Source organism: Scyliorhinus canicula, chromosome 5 (assembly GCF_902713615.1).
Source record: "Scyliorhinus canicula chromosome 5, sScyCan1.1, whole genome shotgun sequence".
Classification (NCBI taxonomy): domain Eukaryota; kingdom Metazoa; phylum Chordata; class Chondrichthyes; order Carcharhiniformes; family Scyliorhinidae; genus Scyliorhinus; species Scyliorhinus canicula.
Window position 1 is genome coordinate 185,442,096 of NC_052150.1, and position 24,774 is coordinate 185,466,869.

Consider the following 24,774-nt stretch of genomic DNA (forward strand, 5'->3'; position numbering starts at 1 on the left):
CATGCCTCTCATAATTTTGTAGACCTCAATCAGGTCCCCCCTGAACCTCCGTCTTTCCAACGAAAACAATCTTAATTGACGAAAACAATCCTAATAAAGAAGGCGGGGCCTTTGTGAATAACCTCAGCCGGTACGGGAATTGAACCCGCACTGTTGGCCTCACTCTGCATCAAGAACCAGCTGTTCAGCCAACTGAGCTAAACCCACCCATAGGACATTCGACAAAACTTGTCTGTGCCAGTACCACTCCACAGAAGCTTTTGCTCACTCATGACCACTTTGCATCCTGCATCATATTTCTCTTTTTTGTTTGCAGCGTCATTTAAAATACATTCCTCCTAAATTCATTAGCTGATTTGTGGCTATCTTGTATTATTTCCCTTGTTCTGCACACCAACTCCATAACCTATTGCACCTGATTAGAATCAGGTCCTTTTATGCACAGTGGTTAGCACCGTTGCTGCAAAGCGCCAGGGTCCCCGGTTCGATTCCTGCTTGGGTCACTGTCTGTGCGGTGTCTGCATGCTCTCCCAGTGTCTGCATGGGTTTCCTCCAGGTGCTCAGATTTCCTCCCACAAGTCCTGAAAGACCTGTTAGGTGAATTGAACATTCTAAATTCTCCCTCTGTGTACCCGAATAGGTGCCAGTGTGGTAACTCGGAAATTTTCACAGTAACTTCATTGTGGTGTTTTTTTTTAAATTTAGTGTACCCAATTCATTTTTTCCAATTAAAGGACAATTTAGTGTGGCCAATCCACCTACCCTGCACATCTTTGGGTTGTGGGGGCAAAACCCATGCAAACACAGGGAGAATGTGCAAACTCCACACGGACGGTGACCAAGAGCCGGGATCAAACCTGGGACATCGACGCCGTGAGGCAGCAGTGCTAACCACTGATCCACCATGCTCCCCCCCTTTTTGCAGAGTTAATGTAAGCCTACTGTAACACTAAGAAAGATTCTTATTATTAAAACTGACGGGCAGCACGGTGGCCTAGTGGTTAGCACAACCGCCTCATGGCGCTGAGGTCCCAGGTTCGATCCCGGCTCTGGGTCACTGTCCGTGTGGAGTTTGCATATTCTCCCCGTGTCTGCATGGGTTTCGCCCCCACAACCCAAAAATGTGCAGAGTAGGTGGATTGGCCACGCTAAATTGCCCCTTAATTGGAAAAAATAATTGGGTAATCTAAAATTTAAAAAAAAAAAATTATTAAAACTGACAGGGCAGCACGGTGGCACAGTGGTTAGCATTGCTGCCTACGGTACTGAGGATCCGGGTTCGTATCCCGACCCTGGGTCACTGTCCGTGTGGAGTTTGCACATTCTCCATGTTTGTGTGGGTTTCGCCCCCACAACCGAAAGATGTGCAGGGTAGGTGGATTAGCCACGCTAAATTGTTCCGTAATTGGAAAAAATTAATTGGGTTCCCTAAATTTATAAGAAAAAACTGACCTCCATTTCAGAGATTTACACCATTTCTTTTAATTTAAAGAGAATGGTTTGTCCGATTTCTTTAGGATATGGCTGCAAATAAAAATTGATGCGATTCATTACACAATCACTCTTTCAATACCATGCAATCAAAAGACTTGTGCTTTTAACTATTAATAAACTCCTCCTGCACTGCAAAGAATGAGGAGACTCACGTGGATCAAACACCATTTGGGTCAAATGGCTTGTTTTTTTTTGTGCTGTAGTTATTTGTTATTACCATAGAACAAGATGCATTATTGATCAAGGATAAACCATGATTAAAAGAAAAGCACTGAGTGAAACCATAGTAACATGCCGAGGCCATAAATGGTACTGAACCACACTATTAAAGATCCCTGTGGCAATTCCTGATCTGTGCTGAGTTAACAGATCCTGCATCCTACAATTTGCTTCAATATCCTTTGGACTGGAAGAAAATCAGGCTCAGTCCCAGGCTGTGATTAACCCGAATATTCAGCAGACACAATTGGTTTGGCAGAGTAGGCTAAGGGCAAGATAGACTTAATGCTTTTTCAGTCAGCGCACAGCCAAAAGAAATGGCGGCTAGTTTCTCTCATAGATATTGCCTACTTTTCTTTATGTAGTAGTATTGCTTTATCTTCAGTCATTCTTGTAAAAAAATGAGGTATTAAATCATTTTATTGACTAGGTGCAATTATATAGCAATTTTAACGTTTTTTTTTACTATGTCATGAGGAGCTTCGGAGGAATATTTTATCAAACAAAATTGGTGTCTACCCTGCGAAGCCCCTTCGGAATTTTGTATGTTTGAATGAGATCACCTCTCAGCCTTTTAAACTCCAGAGAATATGGACCCAATTTACTCAGCCGCTCAAATGACAACCCTCTCCTCCCAGATAACAATTTAGTGCATCTTCGCTGTACTGCTTCCAGTGTAAGTATATCCATTCTTACATATGGAGCTAAAACTGCATAGCAGATTCCAGGTGTGGTCTCACCAAAACCTTGTACAATTGCAGCATGAGTTCTTTATTCTTGTACTCCAATCCTGCATATCGAAAAGGTCAATATGCCATCTTCTTGCTTTGCCTGCATGCTGGCTTTGTGGCTCTGTTGGAGTACACCCACATATCTCTAAGATTCAACGTTTGCAAGGTTTGCACCATAAGATATTCTACTTTTCTAATTTTACTCTTCCCCACATTACACTCCATCTAACATCTTGTTGCCAACTCACTTAACCAGTCCATATCTCTTGGCAGCCTCAAAGCTCACATTCGCGCCGAGCTTTATTTCATCAACAAGTTTAAGACACATTACTCTATCCATCTCTCGTCTTAAACTAATGTAGACTGTAAAATCCAGAGGCACAGATCCTTGTGGCACTCCACGACTCACTGCATGTCAACTTGAACATGCTTCACTTTACCCTTACTCTTTGCTTTTTGACCATTGACCATTTGTCCATTCAATTTAGCAGTGAAAGGGCAGAAAAATGGGCAATTATATCACATACACAATAGCTACCAGTTCAGTTGTATGACTAAAGTAGCAGTAACCTGAATGGCGAGGAACAAAAATGGTAGGTTAGGGCAAACTTTCCATTCTTAGAGAAGGCAGGAGAATGAGGAATGAGAAACATATCAGCCATGGTTGAATGGCGGAGCAGCCTCGATGGGCCGAATGGTGTCATTCTGCTCCTTTGTCTTATGGTGCTATACATAAATCCATCCCACTAAATTAAAATGGTTATGTTATATATATATATATATATGTCTTTTGATAAAAACGTTTTCTTTGATTATATAAATATATATAATATATATTATATAAATAAATAAAAGAATCAAAGACATTTTTCCATTCTGTTCCAAGCCTACCAAAGTAATATTTCACAGCTCATTTAAGCAATCAAAGTGTAATTTACCAATCTTCCACGAGGTAATCCTTCCAGATTTGCAACTGTTTGTGAAATTACCAACAGCTTTACCTGATGCCCCATTTTATTATATATCCTTTTCATTGATACAAAACTTTATTTAAAAATCATGGTTTCACAGGAAGACTTTTAAAAAATAAATTTAAATTTAGAATATCCAATTCAGGGGCAATTTAGTGTGGCCAATTCACCTACCCTCACATCCTTTTGGGCTGTGGGGGCGAGACCCACGCAGACAGGGGGAGAGAATGTGCAAACTCCACTGACAGTGATCTGGGGCTGAGATCGAACCGGGTCCTCGGCGCTGTAAGGCAGCGGTGCTATCTACTGCACCACCGTGCCGCCAGTTTCACAGGAAAACTATGCCTTGTAATAAAATGTATAACTTGACAGTGTACGTTTGGATGAAAAAAGAACTATATAAATATTTGGTGAAAAAGCTAGGAATTGAATGCAATCACAAGTGATGACAGTAGTTGGGTAAAGGAAATAAGAGCATCTTAACTATGAATGTATATGGGGTTATCTGTTGAAACTGATTCGAAAGAAAATACAGTATTATTTAATTCAGAAAGAGCGGTGGAAAGCAGAACAAGCTTGTTTTGAGATTGGATAAGCCTCAGGATCTTCCTCTGATGGGTGGTAAAAAAAAAGTTCACTAAGACGACAAAATGTGACAATATAAATCAATACTAACGCAAGATAGGAGTTACACCCAAAGAAAACACCTACAGCCACAGATAGTCAGGCAGTATCTTTAAGAGTACATGGAAGTCAGTTGCATGGATTTAGTGTTTATGAGAATGGAAATGTCCTTCTGGCCTGCAGCCAAGCATAATTACATGGGATTGTTGATTGTTTCATGTTCAACTAAATAGTAAAGTGCAAATTAATGGCAGAATATAAAACAGGCAAGTAGCTACTTTCTGGAGGGGTTGGGAGGATTCATAGAATTCTTACACCTACAGTGAAGGAGGCCAGAAGGACATCAAGTCTGCACTGACTCACTGAAAGGAAATCCTACCCAGGCCCGCTCCCCCACTCTATCCCCATAACCTAGCCTATACGTCCTTGGACACTAAGGGGCAATTTGGCATGGCCAATCTGCCTAACCGACACATCTTTGGACTGTGGGAGGAAATTGGAGCATCTGGAGGACACCCACCCAGGCCAGGGAAAACGTGCAAACTCCACTCAAGTCACCCAAAGTCAGAATTCAACTCAGGTCACTGGCGCTATGAGGCAGCAGTGCTAACCACTGTCACCATGCCACCCATCGAAAATGATAGAATAGGACTTTGTCCGACATGGCTATAATAGCCACATTCTGAGAGAGAGAGGGGGAGAGAACATATGGGAAGGAAAAATAGGGGACAAATTGTGAACAAATTTCCTTTCACATTATTACAGCTAATGGGAGGAGAAAACGCAACCAAGTACAGCTTCTTGTGTAGTCAAGCTACAACCTGACAATCGCTACTGCCTTCTGCAGCCATTTTCTTTTAAATTGATTCTATCGAACGAGAAATCCCCTGACTGTAAATAAAATATTAGAGCTAGTCCTCCAAAGAATGCATTTAATTGGGATTTTCATCTACAATAAAACTAGGATACCTGATCAGAATTAGAGAAAAAATATATTTTCAGATCTGTACAATAATTGGAACAGGAAACATATAAAGAGCAGGAGCACTAAGTATACATCAGTTTTTCTCCATTTTTGCCAGCTCAAAAACAAAAACAAAAAAAATCAATCTTTTCCTTTTGTTTCCCCCTCTCTCCGAGCTATCGGAGCTGTTTCTAGAAACAAGTGTAGAATTCATCCTTATACAAAGTGTGCAAATGAGAAATCTCAGAAACCTTCACAGAGGCAAGGACTCTAAAACGTGTAGAATATTTAAAACCGGGTCCCTTGTTCAACCTTTGCAGTCTTTTGTTTTTAATATAAATTACAGTTCTCGGTGAGTCCATGATTGTCTTTTCACATAAAGTGCACTTGTCCAGCAGAATCGAACCACGAGCGGCTCCCAGTTAAAACTCAAGAGGGGTGGGGGGGTCATACAAACTCTAGCTTTCCGTGTCTGCTGTACATTCCCCAGTGAACCAGAGAGAGAAGCTTATCGTTACTGAGGTCGGAGTGCCTGATTTTATCACAGGTCATACAGCAGTTCTCCTGGCCAGTCACAGGTACCATACACTCCAAGTCTAACTTCGCCACCTGCCCCTTCTTGGAGTGGTGGCCATGGAAACTGTAATGCAAACGAGACAACATCTGCCGCCGCTGGTCCTGAAGTCTTTTGTTCTCGCTGCGCAGCATGCGCAAGGCCAGCATGATCAGCAAAACTAGGATGAGCCCACCCGCAATGGGCACGGCGATCACTGCTGCCCTAAACCAGAGCTCCTTCGAGGAAGTGAGTTCTTGCACCCTGGAGATCAGGTTCTTACTGGAATCCAGATGATACCGGGTTCCCTGATCTAAGACGGGGAGAGAAGAAACAGGAAAAAAAAGTGTAAGAGTGAGCAGAATTAGTACCCTTAACAAGCAACTGACTTTTTGCATTGATTTATAAGGGGATCAGGGGTTATGGGGATAAGGCAGGAGAACGGGGGATGAGAAAAATATCAGCCATGATTGAATGGCGGAGCAGACTCGATGGGCCGAGTGGCCTATTTCTGCTCCTATATCTTATCTCAGTATAAATCATTTTACAGCCCTTTATTGTCGGAAGACCCAACAAGTCCAGGGAGTCATTAAAAGATTGCTGCTACAACCATATTTTATTATATTACATTAAAACACTTCAAAAATCAAATCATCTCTAATCAACTGGTATATCTACGCCATAATCAATTAAGCATTTAGGAGGTTACACACTCGTGTTCCTATTACCTCCAAAGTTTTAATAACAAACAGAACAAGACAAGTAAGATTGCACTGAGGTTCAATAAACCAAAATCCAGGAAACCCTTTCACTTTAATCTAATTTGCTTCCCCTGAAAGACAACAAAATACTTAAGAGGGAAAACCTTTTACTGGTCCTCTAATGTTAGCAGAGACACATAATATCTTACCGCTCAAGATTCAGCTCGTGATCTTGCCATTCCCGCCCTGTGTCTCTAATTACATTAACAAAATCAATACCAGCCATCCAAAGTCTTGGCTGTCATCGCCTTATAGATCAGGCAGAGATTTAACAGCGAAAGCTCTCTTACCAGAGCCATCACTCCCAGGATGTGAAAGAACGTCTTGCAGCCCTCTATAATTGCACATATCCTCGTGACAGCACTCCAACATGGGCCAGGTCCCTGTGTGATTCTGGGATCTTTTGGCACGGCAGATGTTTGCTGAATTCGAAACAGTGTCTAAGCATCCGTGAGTTAAAGGAGAGTTCGTGTTCTGGGGGTCCAGGAGCCTTGAAAAACACGCAGACAGTTCCGACTTGCACATATAACCCGTTGCCACACAGTTAGATGCATCACAGTAGCATCTAATTTCACCTAAAAGTTAAAAAAAAGGGGGGAAATAAGTTCATTTCTGATCAGACTTGACCAATCAATTGGAACATGAATTATTAATTGGCTGCACAGCAAGAGACAAGATTCTCAAATGCTGATGTGTACTTTTTGACTTGAGCTCACAAGAAAGTTGATAATTAGTAGGTTACTCCTTCCAGCTCCTGGAGCCATGTTTCCAAAAGCACCCCAGTATGCTTAAGTTATTAAACCTAAAGCTTTTTTCCCCACCCACATCAGCCGACCTGGAAAACACAATAACACTGGCAAAAAAAACATTGACCGGGATGAAGTCTGCTGATCAAGAAATTTCCAATCAAATGGCAGACCATTTGAAAGTCAACCACTCCAGTCCTTCAAAGCTGAGAATTATTCACACCCACAACACAGCACTTTATAAAAACTGCATGGGCCTTCGAAACCAGTTATTTTCAAAGTGGAAAGCGAAGCAGATATAGAAAGAACACAAAAGAGCTTTTCTTTCAGACCATTGCTACAGAAAAGCCTCTCAGGCAGCATTCTAAAACAGCAGCCATGAAGCTTATAATTAGTGGTTTGTTTGCCAAATGGAAACTTATTTACACACACCAAAAAAAAAAGTGCAACATCTTAAAAGTCAGCAGGCTCGATCGTTCTGGCTTTACATACAAGCTGGTTTGTGATGGGAGGAAAAACGCCAAGAGAGATTTCACAAACAAAAATAAACTTTTAATATTAAACCGTGGCCTTGCAGGAGCCTCTCCGACTAGTAACAAGCCTAAAAAATATCCACGGCATCTCTCTCGTATTAAAAATCTTAATAGATTCTGCCTCTGAGAAATTACTTTTTAAAACTTCTCTTTGTACGCAGCAGGGCTAAGAAACCTTGCCATATTCGCCTGAAAGCGATCAGGTTTCAGCCACCTAAGCTCAGCTCTTAACGTTAACAGACCCCGAAGAGCAACTTCCCAGCGCTTAATGACTCCGGACTAATGGAAGGTGAAGGATAGGCTGTGTAAGATTACTAATGTGGATACATTAGTTACGGTCCTACGTTCAAACTTCCCTTAGATGTAAAACTTATTGACCGAACGGATTTACTCCTGTTCCTAGTTCTTGTGGCGAACTTTAGAGCGGTCCAGTTTGCAAATTTTACTCAATATAACAAAAAAGAAAAAGTCAGCCTTGAAAACTCTTTAGACCAAAATTAAACAGTTTGATACAACTCATAAAACAGCCATTCATTCTATCTTTACTAAATATGGGGGAGCTTTTAAAAATCAAGTTTGCACTCCGCCAACACGGCTACAGGAGACACTACAGACTTTTTTCCTTTAAAATGTAAGCTTTTGATGTGAACTGGTAGGAGACTGATCCCCTAATTATATCATTATCAGGCACATAGTTTCAGTATCGGTGGCTCCTCATCATCAGTCTGGATCACTCCCAAACTCTGCCCTTTGATGCTGTTAGAAAGACCCAGCTGCTGACGACAGGGCTTCTTATCTGGGTTAATTACAGGTTTGTACCAAAAATAAAAATTAATGAATAAACAAAACAATGAACCCAACTTGCAGCGCTGTTAAATCAGGGCAGCACATCAGTCACAGCCAAACAGCCAAAATCTCCCCCAGATTTTTTAAAAAAAAAAGACTGGAAGTGAAATCTCTTATAACTTGCATTCCCCACCGCCTGCCGCTGTACAAGCCAAAAAAAACTAACATAGGCCCGAGAATTCAGAGCGAATGCTTCATTTAAAGATATATTTGAGGATTGTCAATCGAGGGTCAAGTTGTAGATTCTCAATAATTATCCGTCCATCCTCCCGAGAGGAATCATGAACTTTTTTTACTTCTTAAAAAAAGAGTTCATGGACTTTTTTTCTAATCCGCTTCAGGCGACCCTGTAACCTTTTAAGAGGGAACCTGGTCCTTTTGCTCTTAGCGTTTAGAAATTCATTAAGGGCGGCTTACAAAAACATTTTGACAACCGCGTGCCCCTTAGGTCTACTTACATCAATGGAGGGCAATGAAGTGCCAGGACAAGCGAGAGGAAATGTGTGTTACCAGCGGCTGTGTTACAATAATGGCAATGCCAGGATTGCACAGGGTGCAGAGCACAGACTGGCTCTCTGCATTTATTCAGAAGAGAATGAGTTCAGAAGGCTTCGGGGCTAAATGGTGAAGGGATGAGGACTTTCACGCTGAGGACTCCCGGGGTGAATGAAGGTGTATGGGCTGTACACTGTTCACCTCTCTCAACCTTCACTCACCTTTAGTCAAGAGGATGGCCATCGCACACAGTTCCAGCTGTAACCAAATCGAGATGAGATTGGGATGGCGATCCATTTAAGTTGTACTATATTTTTCCACCGTTTCCCCCCCTCCCCCAAGTCTACTTCCACAGCCCGATTCTCCTGCCAAGCACTCTTTTCCCAGCCTCTCTGGCCGTTCCGCTGGGGACGTGATGGGTGAATGTGTCCCTCCTGCTACTGTTAGTCACAACACAAGCTCCATAGAGAGCGTGGCAGCCGACTTGCCGTGGATGCTGGTTGGTTTCACTCCCTCTCAATCCTCTCTCCCTGCTTTTTAAAAGCAGACACTGCAACATTCAGTCTTTCCCCTCCCCCTCCAAGGCGCAGCTTTAACGCTGCCCCACTCAATACCTCCCCGCTCTCAATGCTAGCAACCCCACCCACTTGCATGCAATCGCCCCGCCCTTATCCCTGCACATAACCTGTCAGATCTCTGAGATATCCAATGGCCCCGCCCCAGAATCTGGAGCTGGAGACGGGAATGGATGGACCGGACACAGGGGCGGTTACATCCCGCCCCCCAAGCCCCCAGTGATTGGTTCTGCCCGTTTCCGAGGTAACGTTGCTCTTGAAGACCAGTTGGTGAGTGGATCTTTTATCCTGTCAATCACATCCCCCCCCCCTCCCCCCACAAACACACACAGGTTAATTCATACTCCAGCTCTCCCCAGGGAACTTTCCTATATATATATATATTAAAAATCCGCAGCAGAATAATTTCACATCCCATTCCTAACCTTCTCCCAGAAAACAAATCTCATTTCAACCCTCTCTGGAATTGTGTAAGAATTGCATAAGAACTGTAATTAAAGAAAAACTTGCATATCATCGGGAAATGTTTGTAATAATTAGCGTGGAAACAATGCAGCATCGATTTGAAAAGGGCTATTTTTTAAATGGTCAAATAATAGCTTTCGGTTCAAACTGGACGTGCCAACACGGTGTATTTGAACACTTAACAGGGTTAGAATGGAATAGGTAGGAGATATATATGGAAACATGTAGGATGTAGGATGGGGGGGGGGGGGGGGGGAATGTAACCTTTACTTTAATGTTGTGTGAAATGTAATGACTATCATTGAATACAGACTCCACCTTGTTGGTGAAGTTTGAGACAGTGGGTATGAATACCGCCTGTCTACACATCATTATGATTCATTATCCTGAAACATAATGCCCAGTGTCGGTTCAGCAATGAACCGCAACATCCCAGATCCTTCAATCAAGCACTCCGCTTTTCCCCCCAATTTGCTTTTAAAATCAATGCAAGGAAACGTTACTTCTTTTTTTTAAAACCTTGTGCATTTCCATCGTAAGACTGGATTCTGGACTCGAGGATCCGTCCCTGGAGAGATTATACGGCATTGCTGTGATGCAGTTTAAATAGTCAATGTGAAAGGAGTGCAGAAGTTTCAGGGTACCTTGCATAGCTGCCGGATATAGCAGGCGCTGTTTGTGTGGGGAATGGGGAGTTCACGTCAGGCTGGAGAGGCAGAGTGTGTGTTTTTTGTGTCTTACGGGAGGAGGAGCTGCAGACAGTTAAGTTAAATTAGCAATCAAAAGACACCCGGCGCCACAGAGACGACAGAGAGAGCAACTGACAGTCAATTATCAGCCTCAAAACAATACGCTGTAAACACCACCGATTGTGATCAGTATCAACCCAATGGAATATTGTCAGTGATATGTTAATTACTTTGTTGGTATACCGTCTCAGGCCATCAAAAGACAAAGCCCTTAGACCTATCGCATGTGATATCTCCACTTTGAAAGCAAAGTATTGAACCAAATGTGTGTGTCATTTAGCCAGTTCCCACAGAATATTTTAACACAAAAAAGAAATGACATTCACAATTGTACTTCATAAAGTCTTTAAAAAAAGAGAATTCAGGCGCCGACTATGAAACCTTAGAACCTTTTACAATTGCTGCCTATTTGTCGCAGTTTGGATTGAAATTCGAAAATGACGAATGTTCCACCCAATTGCATTCCATTCAAACCATTCTGCTTCAGGATTTCACACACAATATACAGCTATATTCTCATTCACATTGACAAAATGTACAGCTATATACTCCACGTTCACATTGACAAAATGTAAAGCAATACACTCCACCTTCACATTGACAAAATATTATACTACATACTCAACCATCACATTGGCAAAATATTCAGCTACATACTCCACCTTCACATTGACAAAATATACAGCTACATACCCCACCTCCACATTGACAAAATATACAGCTACATACTCCACCTTCACATTGACAAAATATACAGCTACATACTCCATCTTCACATTGACAAAATATACAGCTACATACTCCATCTTCACATTGACAAAATATACAGCTACATACCCCACCTCCACATTGACAAAATATACAGCTACATACTCCACCTTCACATTGACAAAATATACAGTTACATACCCCACCTTCACATTGACAGAATATTCAGCTACATACTCCACCTTCACATTGGCAAACTATACAGCTACATACCCCATCTTCACATTCACAAAATATACAGCTACATACTCCACCTTCACATAGACAAAATATACAGCTACATACTCCACCTTCACATTGACAAAATGTACAGCTACATAGTCCTCCTTCACATTGACAAAATATACAGCTACATATTCCACCTTCACATTGACAAAATATACAGCAACATATTCCACCTTCACAAAATGTACAGCTACATACTCCACCTTCACATTGACAAAATATACAGCTACAGACTCCACCTTCACATTGACAACATATACAGCAACATACTCCACCTTCACATTGACAAAATATACAGCTATATACCCCAACTTCACATTGACAAAATATACAGCTACATACTCCACCTTCACATCGACAAAATATACGGCTACATGCTCCACCTTAACTTGACAAAATATACAGCTACATACCCCACCTTCACATTGACAAAATATACAGCTACATCGTCCTCCGTCACATTGACAAAATATACAGCAACATAGTCCACCTTCACATTGACAAAATATACAGCAATATACTCCACCTTCACATTGACAAAATATACAGCTACATACTCCACCTTAACTTGACAAAATATACAGCTACATACCCCACCTTCACATTGACAAAATATACAGCTACATCGTCCTCCGTCACATTGACAAAATATACAGCAACATACTCCACCTTCACATTGACAAAATATACAGCTACATACCCCACGTTCACATTGAAAAAATATACAGCTACATACTCCACCTTCACATTGACAAAATATACAGCTACATCGTCCTCCGTCACATTGACAAAATATACAGCAACATACTCCACCTTCACATTGACAAAATATACAGTTACATACCCCACCTTCACATTGACAAAATATACAGCTACATACTCCACCTCCACATTGACAAAATATACAGCTACATACCCCACGTTCACATTGACAAAATATACAGCTACATACCCCACCTTCACATTGACAAAATATACAGCTACATACCCCACCTTCACATTGACAAAATATACAGTTACATACTCCACCATCACATTGACAGAATATTCAGCTACATACTCCACCTCCACATTGACAAAATATACAGCTACATACCCCACCTTCACATTGACAAAATATACAGTTACATACTACACCTTCACATTGACAAAATGTACAGCTACATACTCCACCTTCACATTGACAACATATACAGCTACATACTCCACCTTCACATTGACAAAATCTACACAACATACTCCACCTTCACATTGACAAAATATATAGCTACATACTCCACCATCACATTGACAAAATATACAGCTACATACTCCACCTTCACATTGACAACATATACAGCTACATCGTCCTCCGTCACATTGACAAAATATACAGCAACATACTCCAACTTCACATTGACAAAATATACAGCTACATGCTCCACCTTCACATTGACAAAATATACAGCTACATACTCCACCGTCACATTGACAAAATATACAGCTACATACCCCACCTTCACATTGACAAAATATACAGTTACATACTACACCATCACATTGACAGAATATTCAGCTACATACCCCACCTTCACATTGACAAAATATACAGCTACATACTCCCCCTTCGCATTGACAAAATATACAGCTACATACTCCACCTTCACATTGACAAAATCTACACGACATACTCCACCTTCACATTGACAAAATATACAGCTACATACTCCACCATCACATTGACAAAATATACAGCTACATACCCCAACTTCCCATTGACAAAATATACAGCTACATACTCCACCTCCACATTGACAAAATATACAGCTACATACTCCACCTTCTCATTGACAAAATATACAGTTACATACTACACCTTCACATTGACAAAATGTACAGCTACATACTCCACCTTCACATTGACAACATATACAGCTACATACTCCACCTTCACATTGACAAAATTTACAGCAACATACTCCACCTTCACATTGACAAAATATACAGCTACATACTCCACCCTCACATTGACAAAATATACAGCTAAATACTCCACCTTCACATTGACAAAATATACAGTTACATTCCCCACCTTCACATTGACAAAAATACAGCTATATACACCATCTTCACATTGACAAAATATACACATACTCCACCTTCACATTGACAAAATATACAGCTACATACCCCAACTTCACATTGACAAAATATACAGCTACATACTCGTCCGTCACATTGACAAAATATACAGCTACATACCCCACCTTCACATTGACAAAATATACAGCTACATACTCCACCTTCACATTGACAAAATATACAGCAACATACTCCACCTTCACATTGACAAAATATACAGCTACATACTCCACCTTCACATTGACAAAATATACAGAAACATACTCCATCTTCACATTGACAAAATATACAGCTACATACTCCACCATCACATTGACAAAATATACAGCTACATACTCCACCTTCACATTGACAAAATATACAGTTACATACCTCACCTTCACATTGACAAAATATACAGCGACATATTCCACCTTCACATTGACAAAATATTCAGCTACATACTCCACCTTCACATTGACAAAATATACAGCAACATACTCCATCTTCACATTGACAAAATATACAGCTACATACTCCACCATCACATTGACAAAATATACAGCTACATACTCCACCTTCACATTGACAAAATATACGGCTACATACTCCACCTTCACATTGACAAAATATACAGCTACATACCCCACCTTCACATTGACAAAATATACAGCAACATATTCCACCTTCACATTGACAAAATATACAGTTACATACTCCACCATCACATTGACAGAATATTCAGCTACATACCCCACCTTCACATTGACAAAATATACAGCAACATACTCCACCTTCACATTGACAAAATATACAGCTACATACTCCACCTTCACATTGACAAAATATACAGCTAAATACTCCACCTTCACATTGACAAAATATACAGTTACATTCCCCACCTTCACATTGACAAAATATACAGCAACATACTCCACCTTCACATTGACAAAATATACAGCTACATACTCCACCTTCACATTGACAAAATATACAGAAACATACTCCATCTTCACATTGACAAAATATACAGCTACATACTCCACCATCACATTGACAAAATATACAGCTACATACTCCACCTTCACATTGACAAAATATACAGTTACATACCTCACCTTCACATTGACAAAATATACAGCAACATATTCCACCTTCATATTGACAAAATATTCAGCTACATACTCCACCTTCACATTGACAAAATATACAGCAACATACTCCATCTTCACATTGACAAAATATACAGCTACATACTCCACCATCACATTGACAAAATATACAGCTACATACTCCACCTTCACATTGACAAAATATACGGCTACATACTCCACCTTCACATTGACAAAATGTACAGCTACATAGTCCTCCGTCACATTGACAAAATATACAGCTACATACTCTCCCTTCACATTGACAAAATATACGGCTACATACTCCACCTGCACATTGACAAAATATACAGCTACATACCCCACCTTCACATTGACAAAATATACAGCAACATATTCCACCTTCACATTGACAAAATATACAGTTACATACTCCACCATCACATTGACAGAATATTCAGCTACATACCCCACCTTCACATTGACAAAATATACAGCAACATACTCCACCTTCACATTGACAAAATATACAGCTACATACTCCACCTTCACATTGACAAAATATACGGCTACATACTCCACCTTCACATTGACAAAATATACAGCTACATACCCCACCTTCACATTGACAAAATATACAGCTACATACTCCACCTTCACATTGACAAAATATACAGTTACATACTACACCTTCACATTGACAAAATGTACAGCTACATACTCCACCTTCACATTGACAACATATACAGCTACATACTCCACCTTCACATTGACAAAATATACAGCAACATACTCCACCTTCACATTGACAAAATATACAGCTACATACTCCACCTTCACATTGACAAAATATACAGCTAAATACTCCACCTTCACATTGACAAAATATACAGTTACATTCCCCACCTTCACATTGACAAAATATACAGCTATATACACCATCTTCACATTGACAAAATATACAGTCACATACTCCACCTTCACCTTGACAAAATATACAGCTACATACCCCAACTTCACATTGACAAAATATACAGCTACATACTCGTCCGTCACATTGACAAAATATACAGCTACATACCCCACCTTCACATTGACAAAATATACAGCTACATACTCCACCTTCACATTGACAAAATATACAGCAACATACTCCACCTTCACATTGACAAAATATACAGCTACATACTCCACCTTCACATTGACAAAATATACACCTACATATTCCAGCTTCACAAAATGTACAGTATATACTCCACCTTCACATTCAGAAAATATACAGGTATATACTCCACCTTCACATTGACAAAATATACAGGTATATACTCCACCTTCACATTCAGAAAATATACAGGTATGTACTCCATCTTCACATTCAGAAAATATACAGGTATATACTCCACCTTCACATTCAGAAAATATACAGGTATATACTCCACCTTCACATTCAGAAAATATACAGATATATATTCCACCTTCACATTCAGAAAATATACAGGTATGTACTCCACCTTCACATTCAGAAAATATACAGGTGTATACTCCACCCTCACATTCAGAAAATATACAGATATATATTCCGCCTTCACATTCAGGAAATATACAGGTATATACTCCACCTTCACATTCAGAAAATATACAGGTATATACTCCACCTTCACATTCAGAAAACATACAGGTATATACTCCACCTTAACATTCAGAAAATATACAGGTATATACTCCATCTTCACAAAATATACAGCTACATACCCCACCTTCACAAAATATAGAGCTATATACCCAACTTTCACAAAATATACTGCTATATACTCCACCAGCACAAATTATACATCTATATACACCCCGCCCGAAAATATACAGCTAAATACCCCATCCCACAAAATATACAGTTATATAGCCCATCGTCACGAAATATACAGCTATATACTCCATCTTCATAAAATAAACAGCTATATACTCCTACCTCACAAAATATACTGCTAAATACTCCACCCCACAAAATATGCAGCTAATTTCTCCACCCCACAAAATATACAGGTGCATAGTCCACCCACACAAAATATACATATATATACTCTATGCTCACAAAATATACGTCTACAGACTGCACCATCACAAAATATACAGCGATATACTCCACCTTTACAAACAATGCAGCTACATACTCAACCCTCACAAAATATAAAGCTATCTCCTCCACTTGCAGAAAATATACAGATATATACTCCACCTTCACAAATATACAGCTATATACTCCACCATCACAAAATACACAGCTATATACTCCACCCCACAATATATACAGCTATATCCTCCACCTTCACAAATATACAGCTATATACTCCACCCTCACAAAATACACAGCTATATACTCCACCCCACAATATATACAGCTATTGACTCCATCTTCATAAAATACACAGCTATATACTCCACCCCACAAAATATACAGCTATTGACTCCATCTTCATAAAATACACAGCTATATACTCCACCCCACAATATATACAGCTATATCCTCCACCTTCACAAATATACAGCTATATACTCCACCCTCACAAAATACACAGCTATATCCTCCACCTTCACAAAATGTACAGCTATATCCTCCACCTTCACAAAATATACAGCTATATACTCCATCTTCATAAAATATACAGATATATACTCCACTCCACAAAATATACAGCTATATGCTCCATCTTCATAAAATATACAGCTATATACTCCATCTTCATAAAATATACAGCCATATACATGACCCTCACAAAGTATACAGCTATATACACCACCTTGACATTCACAAAATACACAACTATACACCTCGGTAAGTCCAATAATCATAAAATATGCAGCCATTCTCCAAAGGAAGATCCTTAGAATCCATACAGTGCAGAAGAAGCTCAATCGAAGGGCAGTGCAGTGTTTAGCACTGCTGCCTCACAGCGCCGAGGTCTCAGGTTCGATCCTGGCTCTGGGTCACTGTCCGTGTGGAGTTTGCACATTCTCCCCGTGTTTGCGTGGGTTTCGCCCCCACAACCCAAAGATGTGCAGAGTAGGTGGATTGGTCACGCTAAATTGCCCCTTAATTGAATAAAACGAATTGGGTATACTAAATTTATTTTTAAAAAAGAAGTCAATTGGCTCAGTGAGTCGGCACCCACCTTCCAAAACAGCAGCCTACCTAGGCCCACTCTTCCACCCTACCCCTGTAATGGCGTAACCCCACCTAACCTGCACATCTTTGTACACTGAGTTGAAATTTAGTATGTCAAATCCTCCTAATCTCCACATCTGAATTTATTTGAACTTAATATGAATTTATGAACTGATAAGCAGTGTAGTAACATAGGAAATGGTAATATGGGATGGCCATGGAAATTTCAAATCTGAAGTACTGCTGAAGGTCGCCCAGTATAAAAGACCTGCATTTCAATAGCGCCTTTCATGACAGCTGGCCCAAGCCAAACACTTTGCATCCAATGAAGTGTTAATAGCGTAGCCAACATTTGTAATGTGGGAAAGATGAAGGTGAGATTTCACCTTGGCAGACAGAAAAGAGGTGAGTTGTTTCAGAACCATCTAGAAAACATCTAGACATGTGTTTATTTTGGAAACAGGAAGGGTACCATTTTCAAACATATATTTAATACAATTGGAGAACATCTGAAAGTCCACGAACAGATATATTTTAAAAGACGGCATTTTGCTGAAGAACATTTGATTCTTATAATTATCAAGGGTGAGGACTGGGAGCTTGACTATTTCATAGATATATTTGTACGCAAAGTGCGTTTGATTTATGAGAGAAGGCTATACTTAGAAAGTAATTCTAATGTTACAAACTTTCCTAATTCCATATGTAAGGAATAGAAGTGGTAATCCGACATAATGGAACAATGTAGTCTCTTCACTAACTTCACTGTATTTAAGTTCCAAATTAAGATCACACATCTCTATTGTAGCTGCTCTGAGAATCTCGCATAGAGTGGAGATTGTGTCCATTGATGCGCCCAGAGAGATACCCCGCGCAACGATGTGAAAGAGGCGATCGGTCTCAGAGTTGCCTCGGGGGAATGCAGGAACTGGATAGGCAACAATTATTTTAATTGTAGGTAATGACGCCCAGGCGCCAGTTGAGTATCTGTTTTGCATCAACCCCCAGAGTCACTGGAAGCCGTCATGGTGCCCTGCCACAGTGTCGCTTAAAAATCATTAGGCAGTATTCTCCCAAATTAATTATTCATTCGTTAAAACCGGAGACAGGGCTCGTGACTGTGAAAGCTTAGGGGAGCTGTGAAAGTCGAGTGACAGATCTCTGGGATCAACTATCACCGTTCAAAGGTAGTGTAAATCCCCCAACATTAGCGCCAAGACGATTTACGTTGTGGGTGCGGTGTAAAAAAAAATGGTAATGTGGGTTTCTGAAGTCTCTTTTTGAGTTCAAAGTTGATATGGAATGGAAGATAACAAGAATTACTGTGAATGGGGTAGGGCAGCCAATCGAATTAGTCCACACACAGGTATATGGATGCTGGGAAATCTTCAGGTTAGTCTGAGGAAACCACAGGAGAAGGGGAAGGGGTCAGAAGGGGGGAGGGGACAGGGAACAATAGAGGGGGGGGGGGGGGGGTAGGCAAGGGAATGATAGCCGGAATGATACAGGAACAGAGAGGAAGAAGAATACGGGCGAAAGACGGGACGAACGGCTGAAGCAGAGGTGAACACGAGACAACAACGGCAGCGAAATTCGTCCGGGAGAAGCAAGTGACAACACCAAACACCAGATCCATTCACGTATTACCATCTGTAATTGTTTCTCCGGCACCCAAATGTATATGTATCTCCCCAGTTCCCCCACCCACACAAACAGATGCCTACTTATGTGTTAAAAATAATATTTTCAATTGTGGAGTTGCTGTTGTTGAGCTAGTGAATAATATTTTATTTTTTGTTTTTGTTTTATTTTGTGTGTGCTCTATTTATTCTGTGTACATAATGGTAAATATACTTTGTTCAAAAACCCAATAAAAAACATACATAAAGAAAAAAGGTTGGGCAGCACGGTAGCATGGTGGTTAGCATAAATGCTTCACAGCTCCAGGGTCCCAGGTTCGATTCCCGGCTGGGTCACTGTCTGTGCGGAGTCTGCACGTCCTCCCTGTGTGTGCGTGGGTTTCCTCCGGGTGCTCCGGTTTCCTCCCACAGTCCAAAGATGTGCGGGTTAGGTGGATTGGCTATGCTAAATTGCCCGTAGTGTCCTAAAAAAGTAAGGTTAAGGGTTATTGGGTTACGGGTATAAGGTGGATACGTGGGTTTGAGTAGGGTGATCATTGCTCGGCACAACATCGAGGGCCGAAGGGCCTGTTCTGTGCTGTACTGTTCTATGTTCTATGTTAGTCTTTATTATTATGATCATAGAATCCCTACAGTGCAGAAGGAAGGGATTTGGCCCATCGAATCTGCATCAACCCTCCGAAAGAGCACCCCACTTAGGCCTACTTCCCTGCTCTATTTATCATAGCTCCACCTAACCTTTGGGCACTTAGGGGCAATTTTAAAAAACAATTTAAACATTTTTTAGATACGCAGTTCATTTTTTCCAATTAAGGGGCAATTTAGCGTGGCCAGTTGACCTACCCTGCACATCTTTGGGTTGTGTGGGCGAACCCACACAAACATGAGGAAAATGATAGCATATGTGAATAGCACTGTGGCTTCACAGCGCCAGTGTCCCAGGTTCGATTCCCAACTGGGTCACTGTCTGTGCGGAGTCTGCACGTTCTCCCCATGTCTGCGTGGGTTTCCTCCAGGTGCTCTGGTTTCCTCCCACAGTCCAAAGACATACAGGTTAGGTGGATTGGCCATGATAAATTGCCCTGATAGACCAAAAAGGTTAGGAGGGGTTATTGGGTTATGGGGATAGGGTGGAAGTGAGGGCTTAGGTGGGTCGGTGCAGACTCGATGGGCCGAATGGCCTCCTGCTGCACTGCATTTTCTAATGTGCATACTCCACATGGAAAGTGACCCAGAGCCGTGATTGAACCTGTGACCTGGGCGCCGTGTGGCAGCAATGCTAACCACTGTGCCACCGTGCTGCCCGCTTAGGGCCAATTTAGCATCGCCAATCCACCTAACCTGCACACCTTTGGACTGTGGGAGGAAACCGGAGCACCCGGACGAAACCCGTGCAGACACGGGGAGAACGTGCAGACTCCACACAGTCACCTGAGGTCAGAATTGAATCTGGGTCTCTGGAGCTGTGAGGCAGCAGTGATAACCACTTTGTCACTGTGCTGTCATTATTAGTGTTATTGCTGTTTATATTTTGACTTTTTATTAATTACTGAACTTATTCCTCAACTTCATTTAACGTTATTCTGATTATGGACAGTTCTCCTATGTCATTTAACTACACAAATCTCCATACCCCTGCTGATCAAGGCAAAAAGCAAAATAAATCCACAGCGATTAAATTCTCAAAAATAGGAACATTCAACATCCCCAAAGACAACATTAAAAAAAAAAATTAGATTACCCAATTAATTTTTTGGCCAATTAAGGGGCAATTTAGAACATAGAACATACAGTGCAGAAGGAAGCCATTCGGCCCACCAAGTATGCACCAACCCACTTAAGCCCTCACTTCCACTCTATCCCCGTAACCCAATAGCCCCTTCTAACCTTTTTGGACACTAAGGGCAATTTATCATGGCCAATCCACCTAACCTGCACGTCTTTGGAATGTGGGAGGAAACCGGAGCACCCGGAGGAAACCCACGCAGACACGGGAGAACGTGCAGACTCCGCACAGGCAGTGACCCGGTGGGGAATCGAACCTGGGACCCTGGCGCTGTGAAGCCACAGTGCTTGTCACTTGTGCTACCGTGCTGCCCTAATTTAGTGTGGCCAATCCACCTAACCAGCACATCTTTGGGTTATGGGGGTGAAACCCACGCAGACATGGGGAGAATGTGCAAACTCCACACGGACAGTGGCCAGGGCCAGGATTCGAACCTGGGTCCTCAGTGCCATAGTCCCAGTGCTAACCACTGTGCCACTGTGCCGCCCTCCAAAGACAAAAATATGTAGCAGTACATTCTATAGTCAATACAAGCATAATGCTACGGGTGCTGGAATTCTGCAACAAAACAGATAAGTGCTGAATAAACTCAGCAGGTCTGGCAACATTTAGGAAGCGAAACAGAGTTAATGTTTTGGATCTAAATGATTCTTCTAATCAAACTCTACATTTTATTCCAAGGTGTTAACATATCTTGGAGTTGAGAAGACATTAAACATGAGAGTATGGGGTCAGAAGGGTCTGGAAATCCACAGTATATCAATTCGCATCTGTAAAGAAAAAAGACAAAGTAATCCTTTGGATCCAAAATGTATCACTTTGCAGGTTGATCTCTTGTGTATTTCCAGAACTTTCTGTCTAGTTTTAGACTGCATTTGCCCTGATCTTCCTTTGCTTCATCTCATTCCACATCCAACCTTTACCCAACTTTTCAGTCCTTTTACCTCCACGTTGATGCCTTTGGTTCCTGAAGTGTAGGTTTTGCGCAGCCTGTGACAATCCCAATGTAAATGCAATTGCTCCAGGGAAGGACTTTTACCAATCTTCCCAATGGGCACATTTAGCAAATGCAGCGGGATTTAAATTGATTGGGGTCACACCAATTCAATGACATGCTCAATTTTAGAATTGAGAAAGTAAATGTGGTGCTGACATCAATATTAAAAGTGTTTTAGTCTATTAACATTGACTCCTCCAGGCATGAGCAACTTAAGTGTGAGGGTGAGTGAGAGAGAGACTGGCTTGCAAATATCACTTTTCTCAGCGGAATTTTCCTCAACACTTCCCTCTTGTGCTAGTTCAAGAACCCTATCACTGACTGTTCTCCTTTTCAGATATTTTTCAACCTGTTTAACAGCCTTACCTCTAAAAGGAACACTTTTATCTTTGAGTCAAAAAGTCATGGGTTCATATCCTACTCTGGAGGTATGAGTACATAATTCCAGCTGAAATGCCAGTGTAATACTGAGGGAGTGCTGCATTGTCAGAGAAGCTGTATTTCAGATCACGATCCTATCTACCTGCTCAGATGGACATGAAACATCCAAAGGCACTGTTTGAAGAGGAGTGATGGAGTTCTCTCCCACTCTCAGGCTCAAGAATAATCCTTCAACCAACACAGAGTCAGAGAGTACAGAAGAGGCCCTTTGGCCCATCAAGCTGACGAAACTACACTAAATCGATACTAATCCCACTCTCCAGCACTTGGCCCATAGCGTTGAACGTTATGACATTTCAAGTGGTCATCCACGTACGTTTTGAAAGTTGTGAGGTTTCCCGCCTCTACTGCCCTCCCAGGCAGTGCATTCCAGACACCCACCACCCTCCGGGTGGAAAATATTTCCCTCAAATCCCCTCTAAACCTCCTACCCCTCACCTTAAAATTATACCCCCTCATTATTGGCATCAGAAAAACAGATTACCAAGTCATTATTGTCTTGTTATTTGTGGGACCTTGCTGTACACAAATTAGCGGCTGTGTTTTCTGAACTTTACAACAGTGATTACCTTCAAAGGTACTTTATTGGCTCTAAAGCATTTTGGGATCACCTGAAAGGTCATGAAAGGCACTAAATGCACGTTCTTTCTTTCGGCACTACCATAACTCTCAGCTAGTTTAATTGCATTTTCCAACTTTTACATCCAGTTTCAGTGCGAGAACAACTGACTTGCTGGCATCAAGGAGGTTGCATTCCTTTGAATTTCCTCTATGCATTGCAACAATATGTTTGGCCTTACTGCTAATGATTAAATTGTTTGCATACCCCAAAACTATTATTTTGATTATGGGGCTAACAAGTTATAACACTGAGATGTAACATATCTCAGTAAACAACTTTCCGGTGATGTTCTTTAATAAATCTAGAACTCTTGAATTGTAGATCTTTGAGTGTGAACGTCATCATCCATAACGAATATGGGGCTAGTCCAGTTACCATGGACAAAAAAAAATGCCCTTTTTAAAAATGACCCATAAAATTTGAATATAAAATGAATGCAGTAAAAGGCACCAGGAAATCACATAACGGGTTCTATAAATAGTGGAATGCTGATGACACTTACAAATTGACATCTTTATGACATCTTAGTCCTGGACTGGCTTTTACATTGGATAATAAAGAACTCTGGGCCTTAGACTAAAACAGTAGCAAAGGGTAGCACGGTGGTACAGTGGGTTAGCCCTGCTGCCTCATGACGCCGAGGTCGCAGGTTTGATGCCGGCTCTGGGTCACTGTCCATGTGGAGTTTGCATATTCTCCTCATGTTTGTGTGGGTTTCGCCCCCACAACCCAAAAATGTGCAGGGTAGGTGGATTGGCCATGCTAAAATTGCCACTTAATTGGAACAATTGAAAAGAAATTCTAAAAAAACGAACTGGTGTGTATAGCTGGCATGCCAGTATTGAGTATTTCCATGTCGGACACTTTCATTACCAAGATACAAAGGTCCTGAATAATTGTCAACGTGTTCTCTGACCATCTTATCAGTTACTTGAAACAATAGAAATTCGACCCAGGAAGAAAAGATCAAATGAGTGTTGCCAAATCTGAAAATGGGCGGGGAACAGAAAGTGGGATAAAAACAGAAAGTGCTGGGAAAACTCACCATTTGTGGAGAGAGAAGCAGAGTTAACGTTTCAAATCCAATATGACTCATCTTCGGAATTGTGGTTTGATTGACTTCTTTTCTGAAAGTGGAATTCTCTGAAAACCCCTAATAGCTGATGCTTATGTATCATGAGAAACAGAAGTAAGCAG

General features: G+C 41.1%; 1 protein-coding gene across 2 annotated transcripts; it reads right to left on the bottom strand.

Moving 5' to 3' along the window:
* Positions 1–4,954: 4,954 nt before the first annotated feature.
* bambia (BMP and activin membrane-bound inhibitor (Xenopus laevis) homolog a) lies at positions 4,955–9,531 on the bottom strand. 2 transcript variants are annotated; one of them, XM_038798235.1, is made up of 3 exons: positions 9,159–9,531; positions 6,608–6,892; positions 4,955–5,869 (listed from the first exon to the last, which is right to left on the bottom strand). In XM_038798235.1, exons 1-3 carry the CDS (start codon positions 9,232–9,234, stop codon positions 5,451–5,453), a joined length of 780 nt encoding a protein of 259 aa, XP_038654163.1. In that variant the 5' UTR covers positions 9,235–9,531; the 3' UTR covers positions 4,955–5,450. The 2 variants fall into 2 exon arrangements, with proteins under 2 accessions (XP_038654163.1, XP_038654165.1); XM_038798237.1 differs by lacking the exon at positions 9,159–9,531 and adding an exon at positions 8,901–9,113.
* Between the last annotated feature and the right edge of the window lie 15,243 nt (positions 9,532–24,774).

Bases quoted from the DNA above. Each gene is read 5' to 3' on its own strand.
- bambia (XM_038798235.1), bottom strand. From the start codon at position 9,234: ATGGATCGCCATCCCAATCTCATCTCGATTTGGTTACAGCTGGAACTG. The intron at 6,893-9,158 runs GTGAGTGAAGGT...TTTAACTTTTAG, and splicing joins GGCCATCCTCTTGACTAAAG to GTGAAATTAGATGCTACTGT. The intron at 5,870-6,607 runs GTAAGAGAGCTT...TCCCCGTCTTAG, and splicing joins TCCTGGGAGTGATGGCTCTG to ATCAGGGAACCCGGTATCAT.